At 39.1% G+C, this 17,766-nt stretch overlaps 1 protein-coding gene across 1 annotated transcript in view; it reads left to right on the forward strand.

The window, feature by feature from the left end:
• The first annotated feature begins 9,518 nt into the window (after nucleotides 1-9,518).
• Nucleotides 9,519-17,766, forward strand: part of POU2AF1 (POU class 2 associating factor 1) — a 21,424-nt gene continuing 13,176 nt past the window's right edge. The window contains exon 1 of the mRNA XM_006912828.2: nucleotides 9,519-9,654. Coding sequence (XP_006912890.1) covers nucleotides 9,639-9,654 — 16 coding nt within the window. The 5' untranslated portion in view covers nucleotides 9,519-9,638. The remainder of the gene's footprint in view (nucleotides 9,655-17,766) is intronic.

Consider the following 17,766-nt stretch of genomic DNA (forward strand, 5'->3'; position numbering starts at 1 on the left):
CCTTCCTTCCCCTTTCCTCCCTCCCTCTCTCTTCTTTCCTTCCTTCCTTCCTTCCTTCCTTCCTTCCTTCCTTCCTTCCTTCCTTCCTTTCCCCTCTCTCACCCTTGCTCCTTCCTTCATTTCCTTTCTCCTCCCTTTCCCTTCCCCCTCCTTTTCCCCTGCTTTCTTTCTTCCTTTCTTTTTCCGTTTTTGTATTTTTCCAGCTTTATTGAGATATAATTGGTAAATAACATTGAGTAGGTTTAAAGTGTCAACTTGATACATTTACATATTGCAAAATGATTACCATGATAGCCTTAGCTGATACCTCTATCATGTCCCATAATTACCATTTCTTAATTGCCATTTCTTTTTGTAACCATTTAAGATTCACTCTCTTCACAACTTCCAAGTACATAATACAGTATTATTAACAATAATCACCATAGGAATGCTTTTCTAAATGAGCCCTGTGGAAATATAAAGCTGGAGGCCTCAAGATGTTTATTTGAAGAGATGCTTTCTGATCTACTGCTTTCCTTATGGAGGGAAGATATTTGTGCTGACAGTCTCTCTTCTAGACCCTGCCCCCCACTGCCCCCCACCACTCCCACTAGAATGAGAGCTCTTTGAAGTCAGAAACCTTACTTGTTCACTGCTACAGCCTCAGTGCCAGATACAGACTAGGTGACAGTAGGATGCTCATCAACAAATATTTGCTGAATGAATGGGTAGGTGAATGAATAAATTAATGAGTGACTGGATGGACAGATAGATGAAGGGATAAATGGAGGGATGGTTGGATGAATGATTGATTATCTGGGACTTAACTCTCTTTTGGGTAGGTAGTGTTATATAGTGATAAGAGTTGTTCTTATCACAGAAAAAAATTGTAACTGTGTGGCGATGGATGTTAATACGTTTATTGTAGTGGGTATTTTGTAATCATATACATAATCATATATAATTATTTTGTAATTATATACATAATTAAACCATTTTTTGCACACCTGCAACTAATATAATATGTCAATTATATTGCAATTTAAAACAAAAGCTGTGTAATCATATTGCCCAGGTTGGATCCCTGGCTCTTCTTAAGAGCCGTGTGTTTTAGCCAAGTTTCTTAACCTCATTCTGTCTATTTCCTCATCTGTAAAATAAGGCTAATACTTCAAAGCATTATTATGAGGATTAAATGAAATAATATGTGCAAAGTATTTAGAGTTCCTGGTATAGAGTAAATGGTCAGAAATCTTGCCTATCATTGGCTTGCGAACTGGAAGACATATGTGCCCTCCCCCAGCTTTTCTTTCATGGTTTGACTGTGTGTATTTGTGGAACATGTTAACTAAGGGAATTTTTTTTTTTTTTTTAGGAAAAAATTACTCATGACAATCAATTTATACTTATTGTGTGCCTGTTATATCTCTTATCCTGTTTTTGTTTTTTATTTCTTGTTTTTTTTTTCTCCTACAGAGATCAGTAGAGATACTGGGTTCAAGTCAAAAGCTTTCATATTTATTATTAATAAAAATAATGATAAAAATAATGGCTACTATTTATGGAGTCTTCATTAAGTGCTGGGCATTGTGTATTTTTGTGGCTAAGTCATTGCTTGCTTGGACCAGAAGCTCATGGATACTCAGATGTTGATTGACTATCAGTATCTGACTTTGTGTTTCTGGATTCACTGAGGCCAGGCTTAGCTTATTTCATTCATTAGTCTCTCTCTGGTGTTACTGTGGCCACACATCCCTCACAGAGAGTTACTGCTTGATTGAATGAACTGTTCTGTCTTTGGAGACAGATCATTTTTCCCTTTGGATCTTCATGATATCTAAAATTCTGAGTTGTTTTCTTTCTTTCTCACCCTCTTCTTCTTCTTCTTCCTCTACTTTTATTTCTGTTTCTATCTCCTTTTCATCTTCTCCATCTCTTATTCATTCATTCAAGTGGCTCTGCCACCAAATTAGAGAAGTGGCAGTTCAAAAAAAGCAGCACAGCTGCCTGCCCGACAGCTCCACCCGTGACCGAAAGTTGCCCAGGAGCATGGCACGCATGCAAATAGACTTGTCTTGACTTGCTGGAGCCTTTTCCTTTTTGTAGTAAACTAAACCTTTGATTCACAAGGAAATGGACTTTGACTTTATTGAAATTCTTATTTCCATAGTGTTTGGGCACAAATCATGAAGTATACCTGGTGAAAATCCTGAGTCACTGGAGGGCTTGGTGTTTCAGGAAGAGGAAGAGGAGGAGGGTCTTTCTTGCATTTTCAGAAGTAAGGATGATTGACATGCATCATCTGAGTTATTGGACAAACGCCCTTCACTTTACTCCTTTGAGCCTTTAGCTCAAAGGGAATAGGGGCCAACAGCATCCCTGATGTCTATTATTTTGTGGGCTCTGGTTACTTGGGGATCTTTAAATACTATACAGAGGAACAGTGAGGCTGAGTGGTCTGAGTCATGGGCATGGGTGCCAGATCACAGGGTTGTCTGATAACTATTCCTTGGTTGGTGGGGATAGGGGGACTCCAGGAAAGGGATTATCTCTTGGTGCAGAGCGTTCATGGTGCAAACTCCCTCCTATGTGTGGGAAATAATGGCTATGTGCTTAACTAGACAAATGATCTTCCATGCTATGCTAAGCTGGAGATTATTGTTTTTCGTCTTAATCAGGGCTTTCTAGGGGCATTCCAATGAATAAGACTTGAAAGAGGATAGATAAGAAAAGGGATCATGAGAAAAAAGAGAGGACTAGTTTTTGATTGCCTAGATCAGTCTTCCTAAATTCCAAATTAATGTCACCTGAAATTTTTTTTTCTTACAGAAAGTGAGCAACCAACCAACAGTCATGGACCACTCTAAACTTACCATATTTTTCTGAGAGTGGAGTCCAGGAATATTGTTTTGTAATAATTATCTTCTGTAATCTGTATGGGAACCACTCCTAGGAATTTCTGTGGGACTTTCCATCATTAAAAAAAAAAATCAGAGTTTTCACACCCATGATAAATGCTTGAGCACAGGGATTACATCTTCCTCACTTTGGTATCCCTAATAGCTAACATAATTCCCAGCACAGAACACTCAATAAGCATTTGTAGAAGTATCATGGAATATATTTCTTGGTGGTGGCCATCAACTGTGCAGGCTATAGGGGAAGGTAGTGTTGGTAACATGAAAATGAAACTATCAAATTAAGACTATTATTCAGCATATGGTATCAAATAATGATAAAGCAAACCAAAACTAAAACCAAAAACAAACAAATAAACCAACAACAATAGCAACAACAACACAACAACAACGACAACACAACAACAACAAAACAACAAACCCTCTTTGCCTTGGAAGGACCATGTGATGGGTAGACTAGCCTAAAGACATTTTCTTTTGTAAAGGCTATTTTCCATGGTCATTTCCAAAGCTGCACAGTATTTTCCAAAGTTCCAAGAGCATCGAAGGTAATAACCATTAAGTGTTTCTTTTTAAAACTATCTTCAGGATTATTTATGGCAGTCTTGGGGCATAGATAATGATTAAAGCCACCTGGTTCTTGGTTTTCTTATTGGCAAAGTGGGGGCATGATCACTTGCCAGCTGCCTGTATTGAAGAGAGTTTGATGGTGTGACTAGATTCCATCTGCATAGCATCAGAGGGCATTCAAAGATAGCCATAAAGATATGGCCATAAAGATAGCCATAAGGACAGGCTGCGCATCTGCCAGCCTACCAGAGTCTAGGGCTGTTACGTTCTTAGGATAAATCCTACTATATTGTGTTGTGTTATTATTATTACTATATCATCATTATATATTATTTCTTAATACACCATTGAATTCAGCAAACTAATATTTTATTTAGGATTTTGAATCTATGTTCAAAAATTAAATAGACCTATAATTTTCTTCTCTTGTACTGACATTATTTCATTTTGAAATCACGAATTACATCAGTCTTTTATTTGAAAACTACCTTAGATTTTTTTTGGGGGGGGGGGTGGTTTTAAATTATATCTAAAAGACAATCTATTGTTGAATTTTTTTTTAAATTTAAATTCGATCCAGGAATCTGTGTCTTTGAATTGGTGAGTTTAATCTTTTTATATTCATTACAGTTACTGTACTATTAGAACTTATCCTGTTACATTATTTCTGTTTTCCATTCACTGTATTTTTTTTAAAATAGCTCTTTCCTGTTTTTATAGAAAGATCCAATTTTATTCAGTTGGTTTAAAAATTAAACATTCTAATGCTGTTATTATAGTAAGAACAAAAGTGGCTGTTAACCCTTATCTCAGTTTCATGCTTGCACTTATTTTTCCCTATTGATTTTTCAAATTTATCAATAGATATATTTTCTCCTTTATAAAACAAAAACATTACTACATTTAATTTCCCTTTGATCTTCTTTAGGGTCACATGTTACACGCCTGCACAAATAAAATAAAATGAAATGTGAATGGCGTCTCCTGGACTTGTGTAATCATGTTGATATATTTTATATGTTTTGTTCTGGGTTCTTATGGATGTATTTTCTCTCTTTTTTTTTTTCCAGCTTTAAGAAAATTCCTATAATAAACTTTGTACAAGTATTTGACCACCTTTAGTTCCCATGTGTTTTGTAGCATCTTCCTAGATTGCCATTTTTATTTGAGTACCTCATCCAGGAGCAATTTTAATGTGAGGCCTTATATGAGTCATGATACTTTCGTTATGTTACAATATTTGAAGGAAAATTTGGCTGGATTTAAAATTATAGGTTCAATGTTCTTTTCTTCAATGCTTTAAAAATATTTCTTCATTGTTGGTTTGCATATAGTTTTGCTGTTGAGAAGTGTATACGATTCTTGTTCCTCAATTATTGATATACTCTTTTTTCTCAGTAAGCTTTTAGAAGGTTCTCTTTGTAGCAGTTATTTTTAAATTGCGGTATAATGTTTCCAGATGTTAGTTTTTCCTTACCTCTATTATTTGACTATTCGAGAGCACTTTTAATCTTAGATATTGCATAACTTAAAAAAATTTAAGTATTTATCTTCATCATATTTTCAAGACAAGGGCAAGACAAAAATAACCACTATCACCATTATAGGGCTGGCCAAAACTCTAAAGAAAGGAAAGAAATAGAGATGTAAGGATTGGAAGGGAAAGATAAAACTGCCATTATTTTTAGAAGAGATGATCATCTACCTGGAAGGACCACGATAAGGAGCAAATTATTAGAACTAATAAGTGTTCAGCACTTGCCAAAAAGATAATTCACAAATATTATTAGAATTTTCTATACCAACAATAACCAACTAGAAAATATAATAAAAAGTGAGATGCTATTCACAATGTCAAAAGAAACTATGAAATATTAAGAATTAATTTATCTAAGAATACTCTAGACTTCTGTGGGAAAAAATTTAAAACTCTAATAATAAGGAACATAGAATATGATCTCAGTATTTGGAGAGCTATCCCATGCTTAGATGGGCCAAATTACTCTTATAGTGATAACAACCCTCCTTAAAGCAATCCATAAATGAAATGGAATTGGAAATTGAGAGACTTGATAAACTTATTCTAAAATTTTAAGATGTACTCTAATAAATAATAATGAAACCTGTACAATGTTAGTACAAGAACAGACAATGAGGTAGATGAAATAAAACAGAGTTCAAGGCAGGTCCATATATATAACTTAAGGATTTCTATTCAAAAAAAGGACATCATAAATAAAGTTAAGAGATGATAGATTAGAAAGAAATTTGTACTGAGAAAAACTGATAAAATGTAGAATCACACATATAGGATATACAAAAACTCCTGCTAACCAGCAAGAAAAAGACAACAACCCCAGGGGGAGAAATTGGCAAAGGAATAAACAGGCATTTGGGGAAAGAGGAAATCCAGAGGTTAACGAGCATATGAGGAGATGCTCAAATTTATTAGTATGAGTAATGTAAAATAAAACCACAATAAACTATCACCAAATCTATTACATTGGCAAAAATTAGAAAGCTGAATGATGCCAAGTCTGGTGGTGGAATGGGAATATGTGAAGCCTCATGAACTGCTGCAGGGAGTCTGGAGAGCAATCTGGTTGTATTTAGCGAACTCACATATATGCATATTCTTTGACCTAGGAATTCTACCTCTGGCCAAATAGCCCCAAGAAAACTTTGACATGCCTCTGTAAAAGAATGCACATCACAATGTTTATTGATGTTTTACTTTGTGGAGGGAGAGGTTGGAGATAATCTTGTTCAGTAAAATGTAGTGCTTACAGTCCGTGAAATACTTTCAAGCCATTAGAAGTGATAGTTAAAATGTATACATAGCAATGTTGAATCTTACAGCATAGTGCTGAGGTGGGGGCAGACAGGAAAAAGAATAGCCATGGAAGATGGGAAGGAAAGTGAATAAATGAATGAATGAACAAAAGAATGAACGAATAAATAAATAAGAGAAGGACCGTTTGTGGACTAATGATGACAAGGTGCCATGGATAAAAAGGATTCTTAAAGCTCATATAAAAGGGGGAAAAAGAAGCCTAGTATAGATAATGGCACCTAATGAGCACTTGTTGAGTGAAAGAAGAAATGAAGTCAGTGGTGAATCCTTTTTGCAAAGCTGAGTTCTTTTTGCAATATGAAGCACTGCTCTTTACTGAAGTATTTTAGGGGTTTTGATTTGGTATGTCTCATTTTTAAAAAATGTGAGCACACCTGTATTTGGAGACACCTGGATGACATTAATAGGATTTTTTTCCTTTCCACTTCTTGGCTTATTGCATAAAATGGACTACTTATCTTTTTTCGAACTATGCCATGTAGTTTGACTTTTGATTCCGAGTCATAGAAAACATCTTCTTAGCAAATATTTGACATTATAATCAAATCTGGTTCTCAAATACCTGCCCAAATGTAATAATTAATACCTAGGGTCTCTATGGGAAGCTCTGAGCTGGGGCTGTTTCCTGGGCTTTGAGTTGTCAGAGGGGGCGGGGTTTATAGCTGGCCATGATGGTGGACTTGCTAGATTTGGTTTTTCAAAGTGCCTCTGGGTTTGTCCTCTTCCTCCCCTCTTTCTTGAGGACAAGGATTTACCCCAGGGGATATAAACTTCTATTGATTTGCTCCAGGTTTTAGTATCAGTGGTCCTATATTACTACTAACAAACATGGCTGACATTGGGCTTTCGCTAATTTCAACTTAATGAATGCTTATTAGTGTAATTATTTAAAGCTCTGGATCTAGTCAGATGAACTGAGGTCTGACACTCAGCCTATACCTGATAGTCCTGTGACACTGGGAAAATTAAATTTCCTAAGCATCCATTTGTTTCTCTGAACAATATGGATAGAAGTTTCCTCACAAAGTTGTGGTGACTAGATTATATAATGTAGTTAAGTCTTAACATGGAGCTTGGTGCATAGTAAGTAGTTATTATTATTATTTTACAGAAATCATTATGCTAGGTCTATGAGGAGAAAGAAAGATGAATTTTAAAAAGTTCTTAATTTTATGGAAATTAGAGAGAAGAAGACGGATGCTCAAAATACAGAGCCAGTGAGAGAGGGCCAGTGAGTTCACACATCCTCCTAAGAACCCAGTGAGACATTCCAAGAACTGCTTCTTCATTTTATAAATGAGAAAAGGGAGACTCAGAAGAGTTATCTGACTTGATTAAGGGGGACAGCCAATGAGTGGCAGGGCCTTGATGGGACCCAGATCTCCTACAACTGAGCCAGGCCTCTTGGATGTGTCTCTGCTTACGGTGAATATTTCTTTGTGTGGTCCAAAGCTCTATGACACTGCTATCTGCCAGGCCACTGACAGTATGGAGCCCTCCATGTCCTAAAGTCCAGAGGCTTTGGAGTGAGGGCTCATAACTCAGCCAGGAGATACATTTCTCTGTTTTCGAGTGAGTCGTTTTCATGGACAGCATTTCTCCTTAAGACCTGCCTTCAAACCAACGACTCATTAGAGACAGTAATTCGTTACATCCATTACTTCATTAAACATTTTTATTGAGGGATGAGTATACTCCAGGTCCTACGTAAAGCACCTGGGAGACAAAGGTAGAACCTCCTTGAGGAACCTACAGAGTCATGCAACAATTTGCTGTCATATAACGAACAAAGTAGTCCTGGAGCTAAGATAAGAGGGATGAATATTTTCTGGGCTAGGAGGTTTGATGGGTCAGAACATTTTTCACCAAAAAAGGTGTTATTTGAGCTGGATCTTGAAAAGTGAAGAGGTGATTTTTAGGCGAGGAACTGGGGACAAGGAGCCAGCAGGAGAGGACAGCAAGTTCAAAGGCAGAGAATTGCATGGGTGTGCAGAGTAGAGCATAAAAGGCTCTGGGGACCAGCCAGAGGGGCAGGGGGTGGTGGTGGTGGACGATGGGTAACAAGGTAACAAGGGCTAGATTGTGAGGGTCCTTATGTGCCTCCAGCTCTGTGGCTGAAGGGAGTGGGTGAGGCTTTTTAAGCTGGAGAATGGCATGATTCGGTCTAGGTTGTGTAAGATGGCTCTGAGGCAGCTTGGAAGGCAGAGCAGCAAGGCCCCAGACCTGCCCTAGGGGTCCTTGCCAGATGGTCCTGACCCAAAACTGATTGGGTTGCCAGGGCCTGAGCATGTGGACCTCACCTACACAGTGGCAGAAGGATTCCAAACTGGGAAGCAGTCTGTGGCCTAACACCCCATATACTATTTGATGGTGAACCCCACTATTTTCCTTTGAGAAGCTTCGTGCTAACAGCTGGGTGGGCACCGGGCTAGAGGTCTTTTTCGTATTGTGTCTGAAAGTTCTCTTTGAGTAACCAGCTCCAGTTAAACAGCACGAGTGGCTTTTCCTTTCTTTCCCGAGTGAGTTGACTTCTTTCTCTGTGGGTATATGGACCATCAGAACCAGTGTCCTTCACATTTAAGCATGATTAAGCCCTGCCATTTTGGTGGTGGCTTAGGGGCTAGGGGGAGGGGCTATTGTATTTTAAAATGGAATAAACAGAAAAGCAATATTAAAAGAATGAGGAGGTTGTTTAGTGAGGCTTGAAGAAACTACAGGTGTTTCCTCCTGTGTTGAGTGAGAACCAGTGACCCCTGGGAATAGCATTTCCCGTTGAGCAGGGCCCATGGTGGACCGAGTCCTGCTGTCACCCTGGCGGTGTAGAAGCCTGAATGGGGACCACAGAAAACTAAGTTTTCCATGGGGTCTTTTGGGCTCATCGTTGGTGTGGGGAAGTACAAGACTTGACACAGATGCTCACACAGTTCACGGTCACACACATTGTTGCCCTCACTGCACATCATCACATCACACTCTGTGGCCACGTCCAAAGGACCATGGCCTTCTGTGCTGTGTTGTTGTTCGGATCCAGCTGGCTGGCTCTGTGAGCGAAGTGATCTGTAGCCAGCGGGCCTCTGAGGGTGCACATAGTGGGGTGGCAGGCAGCCTTGCTGAAGAAAAAGTGCACGGTGCCTGAGGTGGGAGGATGTGATGACGCTGTGCCTCTGCGCAGCGGGAACTTGGGTCTTTAAAAAGCTGAGGAAACTGCCTCTGAGCAGGCAGTGGCTACACTGGAGGAAAGCACACCCAGGTCTCACATTAAAGAAGCCAAACTGTCTGCTTCAAAGAGAAAAGGCAACATCCTGTCACAGGCCATGCTCTGGCAAAAATGTAAGTGGTTTGGCTGCGGCTGTCAGAGTCATGTAAGCATGGGTAGGGGTTGGGGGTTCACCAGTTAGCCTGTAATCGGAGAGTTGGTGGTGGTCATGGGGGCAACAGTGGTCTGGGTTCTGAGTCAGGGGAGCAGGGAGGATTGAGGTGGGTGAGAGAGAGCCTGGTGGAGAAACCAGCCTGTCAGAGGTGATGCTGATTTTCCAGGCTGGAGGGGAACGAACTACTGTTCCAAGGTGGGACAGCTCATCGTACCTCCTCTGCTGTGCATGAATCACCGTGATGAAGAAAGGGCAATTTATGATTCACAAAACAAAAGCCAAATGTTATATTGGTTTGGGGCTGGGAGGGGAAAACTGTGGAGTTCTTATATGACTTTATTTTATAAACAGCTACTCTTTAGCACATGGTTCAATTCTGTGGGCCTGTTTCTCTCTGAATTACTTAGCTTTCTGCCAAAGGCGTGATTTGTTTCCGCGAATTCACTGGGACAGTGTGTAACGTTGGCTTTGTAGAGCAAGTCTTCACCCGCTTCACCGTCTTGCCTCTTGTCATCCTTCTTCCCATCCTGTGGCAAGGCTCGTGCGTCCCTGTGCAAAGGGGCAGCAGGTTTTTCTTTGACCTTAATGTTTATCCCTGCAGTTGGATGGAACACTGTGAACTTTATTTTCCATTATGTGGGACTGAACAGAGACTTGCGTTACTAATAATTAAAATCATACAAAGATTATCTACAATATTCCTTTATCAAAATAAAGTCAACTCAATGATCTCATGAGAATTGAAGCTTGTTACTCTGTAGTTCCTCAAAAAAGAAATATTACCAAAAACTCGCTGTCTTTTCAAAGGTGCTTAGGTCTTTAAAATGCCTTTTAATGAATTTAGTACATCTTACCTCGAGCGAACTTGATATAAGAGAATCTAGCTTTACACAAAAAGATAAATTAGGAAGTGTATTTATTTTACAAAAAGATATTCTGTTGGAGCCTTAAGGTTCTCAAAACATACCTTCATTGATTAAAACATAACCTACAGTCTCTTTATCATCATTTCACTGTTTCTTAATTTCTTGTGTAAATTCTCTGGCATTGAGCTGGTTAACGTGTAATATGGAGGAGTAATTTCAAAATTTTTCAGATGGCGAAGTCTCATAATTGTTTGATACTGGCAAGATGCAATTGTTTTAAATAAAAAGAAATGAATCCTAATTTGGGTTTGAGAGTTATGGAATCCTCCCAAGACTATTAGAGATATTCTCGTATGGGGGGTGCGCGACTGCTACCTGAAAGATAGAGCACGACCCTAACCTGCAGGGGCAAGGGCAAGCAGCCCCATGGGAGTACCTTGTGGTCGAGGGCAGGTGGGCATTAGTGTCTTTGCTGAGAGCTGCTGCACGTCCATATGACCTTAGAACTGAATCAGTGGGTTTTATGTGAGCCCCTGGAGGGATTTCTGCTTACTCAGAGAGAGTCACTCTCCTTTTATTTTTATTAGGTTTCTCATATGTAAAATGGGGTAAGATAATATCCAGTCTGCAGAGCTCCCAATAGCGAAATGCCACTGAAATGATGTTGATTTCTCTGGTTTTGTTTAAGTATCTGAGACATGGGTTGCTTCCCTGTGTTCATATTCTCCCTTCTTGGTTATACACTACATTTTTTTCCCTTTAATTCCTTCTAAGAGACTAGAATTTTTTAAAAAGAGGATGCTGGAGGCATGTTCCCTGATCACACTCTTGGAGTTCAAATCAGGCGCAGCAAAACTTCATCCTCAGAGAGGCCACATTGTAAGCTTGTCAGTGGAATAACTGGGGTGAACAGTTCTACGTGTTCAGATGCACACAACCAAAATTCTCTTTAATTGTCCTTGGCACCTTACAGGAATGTAGGAAAGGCCCTGGGCACTGGACCTGTCCCTGGATCCTGGATCCAACCAAGTAAGACCGTTGTCTAGGGCACCGAGGGCATCTGGTGACTAAACCCTGTGGGAAAACCAGTAAAAACAGGGCAGCACCATCAACCCACTTAGAATCACCTGATGGAAGGGCAGGGTTTGAAATCAGACACCAAGAGTGCTGAAAAGGCACTTTCTTTTTTCAGAAAACACCCTCAAGGCATGAGCTGAAATGACTGTACTATGGGGTTCTGGAAAGGGTTAAGAAAACATTCACTTCGTAAATGTTGCCTCCTTACTACCTGGCCCATGACCCTCCTTTGTGGACTAAATGTGAACATGGGCTTTGGTTCAGATCAGCTCAGACTTGCTGGCACACAGAGTGGAAATCTTCAAGCCCCACCATGGATTTGAGATTTGCTTGACTGATCAATTGGATAAAGAAGTCATTCCCCCTTCAGGTCCTCCCCCTGGCTTTTGTGCTTGGTCCCGCAGGTCCCATCCCGTGTGGATGTGAAGTTCTAACATCCACCGCGGAGAGAAGCCCTGTTTAGGCCTATAAATAACAGTGCCGTAGAAACAGTAGGAGCGATGGAGTGAGCAAGACTGGGTTTCAAAGCTGGCTCTGCACCTTAATTATTTAACCTTATATTTTTAAAAATCTGGAAAATGGAGGCTCTAATGCCTGCCTTACGAGGTTTTTGTCAGAGCTAAAGCAGAGAGTGTAGGTAAAGGGTTGTGAAGTCTACTGATAAGTAACGATAGTGATGAGAGAGCACTCTCACCTTCCGTGAGCCCATCGTGTGTGATCGAATTGATGCCAAATTCTTTCCCGTCTATCCTTTTCCACACTTTAATTAGAAAAGTTAAAAAGGTACAATCACAATATTCTGGAGTGATATGATCTTACGAACAGTTTCCCAAGGGTCTAAATCAGGGGTCAGAGTGCCAAGTCAGTCCTGGCAGCGGTTTTTGCGAGTACCATTTTATAGGAGCACAGCCACATCTGTTCATTTACATATTGTCCGGGGCTGCTTTTGCTACAACAGAAGACTCAAGTAGTTGCCACAGAGACCATATGGGCTGCAAAACCTAAATTATTTACTATCTGGCCCTTTATAGAAAATGTTTGCCAACCTCTGTTCCGACATGATTTGGGTGGTACCTTGGATATGCATTTCCTTAGGTCACTCAGTGTCCTGAGTTTGCACAATGCCAACACCAATGGAGATTAGGTTTACAGTCAATTGATTAAATGATTTGCACAATGCTGAAATTAGATTTGGTTGACTTCTTTTTTAAAAGCAACAGAACCGTGTATAATAAACTCAACTCTACTGCTAGAAAATGAATGAACTGAACGACTGCTTTTTACTGTTGTTACTCGTGTCAGGGAAAGATCTACATGATAAGGAAAGGCAGGCCTGACTGATTTTCTTTGAATCGGCTGGTTGTCTTGATGTTCCATTGACTTGGCCTTGGCATTTCTTTGCTGTAGCGCCCAAGGAGGCATCTTAGGAACAGGAAATAGTTATTATCAAATTGTTATGGCACAGATGGGCCTTGTTTTCAGACAACTCGAACAAAGCAGAGGTTCACCAGACAGATAAATTAGGGTCTCAAATTCTCAATACAGAACTCTGGATTTACTCCAGGGTTCCACTAAATGGCCAACTTTTTTAGGGCAGTTAAAAATGCAGTTAACGAAATGGAAAACTTATACATGTAATTTTTAGAACTCTATCTCCTGCATAACTACAGACGAACATAATGAGAAGAAATTTAGGGCTGTGGACTGCCTCTAATGTTTCTCTTCTGTGTTACCACTTTTGCTTATTTAATGAACCTAATAAGCGCTTTTACTTCCTACCTTGTTTATCTGTTGGTTCAGTGGTTCTTGCTGATAAGAACAAGTAGGATCCAAAAGACAGGAATTCACATGCAAAGAAGGAGCTGAAGTAAGTGACACACATTAATTGGTAAAGTAGCAGATGATTTGTTCGGTGGGTACTTTACTTTCTTCTCTCTATATTTACTAAAGAAAAAATGCAACTTTGTTCCCCTCTACACCTAGAAAGTTTATGAGTCAGAGGTTTTGGAAGCTCTCTTCCAATTCAAAGCTGCAAATCTGTTCTATTGTAGAGAATAAAAAAGAAACTAGATTGTCTATGCTTATTAGCTAAATAGCTGGACATTTAATTCACTTAGAAGTCCTGTAAAATTTTGCTTTTAAATTTTTTCAAAGTGAAGGTGTTAGGTTTTATATTTTTCCTCTTGACTTTTCTAAAGTTGTTTATTTTCTCACAAAATAAAAATGTCCATCAATTTCTCCCTTTGGGCCAACCAAACCAAAGTTGGCTAATTAATAATGATCATTAACATAATTTTCACCTTTATGAAATACTTAGTAACATTCTAGTTTTCTCATTATTGTAGGATAACTGCTTGATAAGAATGGGCCTGCCTGAGATGGCGAGGCCCTCTCTGAAACCCTGTGGCCCCGATTGTATGATGCTGTGGACAAGGCACTGTTCTTCCAGGCAGGAGACATGGATTCTATTTTCCAATCCATGGGAAATTAAGTGTGGGGCCTTAGGCAAGCCAGCTAACCAGTCTGGGGCTCAAGTGTTTCAGCTGTAAAATGGGACTTGCCTTTTCCTGGCTCAGGGCAAGGAGATTGAACTTATTGAAATCCTTTCCCAGCTCTAATTGTTGAGCTTAGTGTTTATAAAAAAGACATACACGTTTTCAAATACGCATCCTTAGTTTAACAGAAGGGACACTTGCATCTGTTCAGAGCAGTGTTTTTAAATCTTGGCTGCGCATTGGAATGCTCTAGGAGACAAGAAATACTGATATGCTGGTCCTAACCCTGCAGTTCTCATCAAATTGCCCCGGGCGATATAGTTTCAAATGCTTCCCAGTTGATTCTAATTTGCAGTCAATGTGAGAACTACTGACCTGGAGATTGAAATTGATGGCTTCTAATATATTTTTGGACATTACACTACTATCGGCAGAATGTGTTCAATCCTTTTCTTAGGTATAAATTATCAGCTATGGGGCATCGAGCACTTATTTGGTGCCTGCTATGCTGTGTGCCAGACGTTCTGCTGGATCAATTTGGATTATACTGGGCTGCTAGTGAAGATATCTGAAACAACACGAATTTAAATAAGACAGTGCTATAAAGTCTCTCACACAAAAGACGTCCATAGCATGTTGTGCAGGACTATATGGAGCCTCCACACTGCCCACAACATTCAGGCTACTTTTGTCTTTCTGGTCTGTTGTCCTTGGCATGTGGTTTTTGTCCTCAAGATTGCTTCATAGTTGCCACTATAGCTCCAGCTATCACATCTCTATTTTGGACAACTAAGAAGAACAGGGAAAGGCAAAAAACCATGCCTCTCTATCATAGCCCCTCCCCATGAACACACAACTTTTGCTGACATCTTATGGCCACTCCTATCTGCAAGGGACAGTAGTGTAATTGTTCAGCTGGACACATCCCCACCATGATAATGCAGGGGTTGTTAGTAAGGAAGGAAAGGGCCAGTGTTGGGTGTGGCAAATGTCGGTCTTTGCCACAGTTTGAAAGTATGATCTCATCTAATCCTAATAAAAACTTCATGAGGTAGATTCTGTTTCAAGCTCCATTTCATAGATGAGAAAACTGAAGCTTAAAGGTCATGTTAGTAATTCACCCACACAGCTAAAGGCATCTGAACTAGACCCTGAATATTGTCTTGCTGTGCTGTCCTGTCTCACTCACGGGGCTTAGGAGGATGTCCTAGACAAAAGACCAATGGCAAAACGAAATGCACCAGCTAGAAGATGTCTGTTTATCCCTTGAAACCTTATTTTTTTGGGGGGTGGGGAAGATGTTTTCATTATACATGAACAAAGAAGGGCTAAATCAAGATATGTAAAGAATGCTTTCAGATCAGTAAGAAATTTAAGTTATAATCAATTATAAATCAGTAAGATGATCTAATAAAAAAATTGCAAGAAATTTGAAAAGATGCTTGACAAAATGGATAATAATTATATGAAGTTATATTAGAATCAGTAAAATGGAAAATAAAACTTGTCACTGATCATTTGCTTCAAACATTTTAGAAAACATTGTAGTAAAATGGAAAATAAAACTTGTCAATACTGATCATTTGCTTCAAACATTTTAGAAAACATTGGCATTTTCAACTAAATTTTAACATATTTAATCTGGCAATATATAGCATAAATGCATTAGTGTATATAAGAATATGCATGTAGAAGAATATTTATAGCATTATTAATCACAATAGCCACAAACTAGTAACCACACAAATATTGATCTATTCCACATGATAAATCACTGGAACAATAAAAAAGTTAAACCATAACTCCGTGTAGTAAGATAAATGAATCCAACAATTTGAGCCAAATAATACAAATGTAAGCAATTATTTACTGGGTTATTATATTTATGTAAAGTTTAAAAATAAAAAAACTAATATACAATGTTAGAAACCATAATACTTTTAAACTTTGTAGAAGAGAGAGAGAGAGAGAATGTTTGGGAGGGAATATGAGGAAAACATCTGGGATTATCAATATTCTGTTCTTTGAACTATTTATCTAGTTAATAATAATTTATTAAATTCCATATATATTTTAATGCACTTTTTAATGTATATGTTCTATATTGATACAATAAAATTTTTAAAAGGATGTTTGATTCAGTTTAGAATAAAGAAAAATGGAAACAAATGTTCTTCGGTATGTTGGAAATTTTATTTTTGATGCATGTGTTTCAGCTTACTTGTTGAAGGAAATAAGGTCTTTGCTTTGCTGCTATACCTCTTCCACTTGGTTCTCTGCAGATATTTCAGCTGCAATGGAGGGCAAAAAAGGGAGAGAGCCTGACCGAAATAACTCAGCCCACCTGTTTTCTGAGCAGCGCTAATGGAGAGTACTGTGTGGCAGCTTGTGCTGGGAGCCAAGGCTCTGTGTCAGTAGCACTCCCTTTATTCTGAACTGTCTAGACTTCAGAAGAGTCAGGGTATCTGTGTGTGTGTGTTTGTGTGTGTGTGTGTGTGTGTGTGTTTGTGTGTGTGTGTAGGTGGGGGTGTGGAAAGTCTGTCCATGACTATGGCCTTTAATTTTGAATTAGAGAGTGCTATCTCTGTTCTTTCTTTGCTTTAGTGGTTTTAAGTTGGCCTCTGGGGAAGACCTATCTGAGTTTGAATCCTAGATTTATGCCTCGCTGCTGGTAAGATGCTGGCAAGTCCCTTTGCCTCACTCTCCTGCCATTTCCTCATGTACACAATGGAAATGCGGTTCTTACTTCATAGGGTTGTGGTGGGTGTTTACTACTGTGCTTGGCATTAAGTCAACATTCAAATATTAGTTACTATTACTATTTTTCTATTCTCTCTCACTTTGCCTCTGAGGACAAAGTTTACACAGCTAATTCTAGACTACAATTTGTGTGACCTCTGAGTTTGTGAAATGGCAGGACACGTATTTCCAGACTTGTAACTCATAGTGAGGTTAGCGATCAGGGCTAATGCAGACGGTTAAGCTGGCCATTCTGCAACCAGACTTGGAACTTGGGCCATAATTACCTACCAGCCTCGTAAGGTGGGATGGCGATAGGCTTGTACTAACTGGTAAACTTGTGTTCTTTTTTTTTTTTAATTCGCACGATTGAACTCAGGTGTTTATAATCTAGCTGTGAGGAGGATGACACTTGAGTATGCAAGAAATAGCACAAATGATACCGAAAACTGAAACAGCAATGTGCTACCTCCTTTTCTTAGCACTGGTTTCATTAGTATCACTTTCTGGGAAGGAGCAGGTAGCCAAAGATTTATAAACCAGAGTCATTCTCAGGCCAGGTGTTGGGACCAAAAAGGATTTGACCACACTTAAGAAAAGCTGAATCACTTTTTAATCCTCTTAAAGGAATCATAATTTAATTGGAAGAGAGGAAGTGTCATAACTTTCCAGGACTTAGAAATGCTGGGGAGATGGAGAGGAAAGGAAAAAAGAGAGGCAAGAGTGATGAAAATAGAGCAAGTTTTAATGCTGGATGAAAGCAATACCAACTTGGGAAAGAAAAGAGTAGACGGAAAATCAGCCATTCACTTTTCATCTCGTGCATGTATGGCATCCATCCAATGATGGAATTATTTCCAAATAAAGAATTCAAGTAATAAAATAAATTGTCTT

The sequence above is a fragment of the Pteropus alecto genome, unplaced genomic scaffold (genome assembly GCF_000325575.1).
Source record: "Pteropus alecto unplaced genomic scaffold, ASM32557v1 scaffold224, whole genome shotgun sequence".
Lineage (NCBI taxonomy): Eukaryota > Metazoa > Chordata > Mammalia > Chiroptera > Pteropodidae > Pteropus > Pteropus alecto.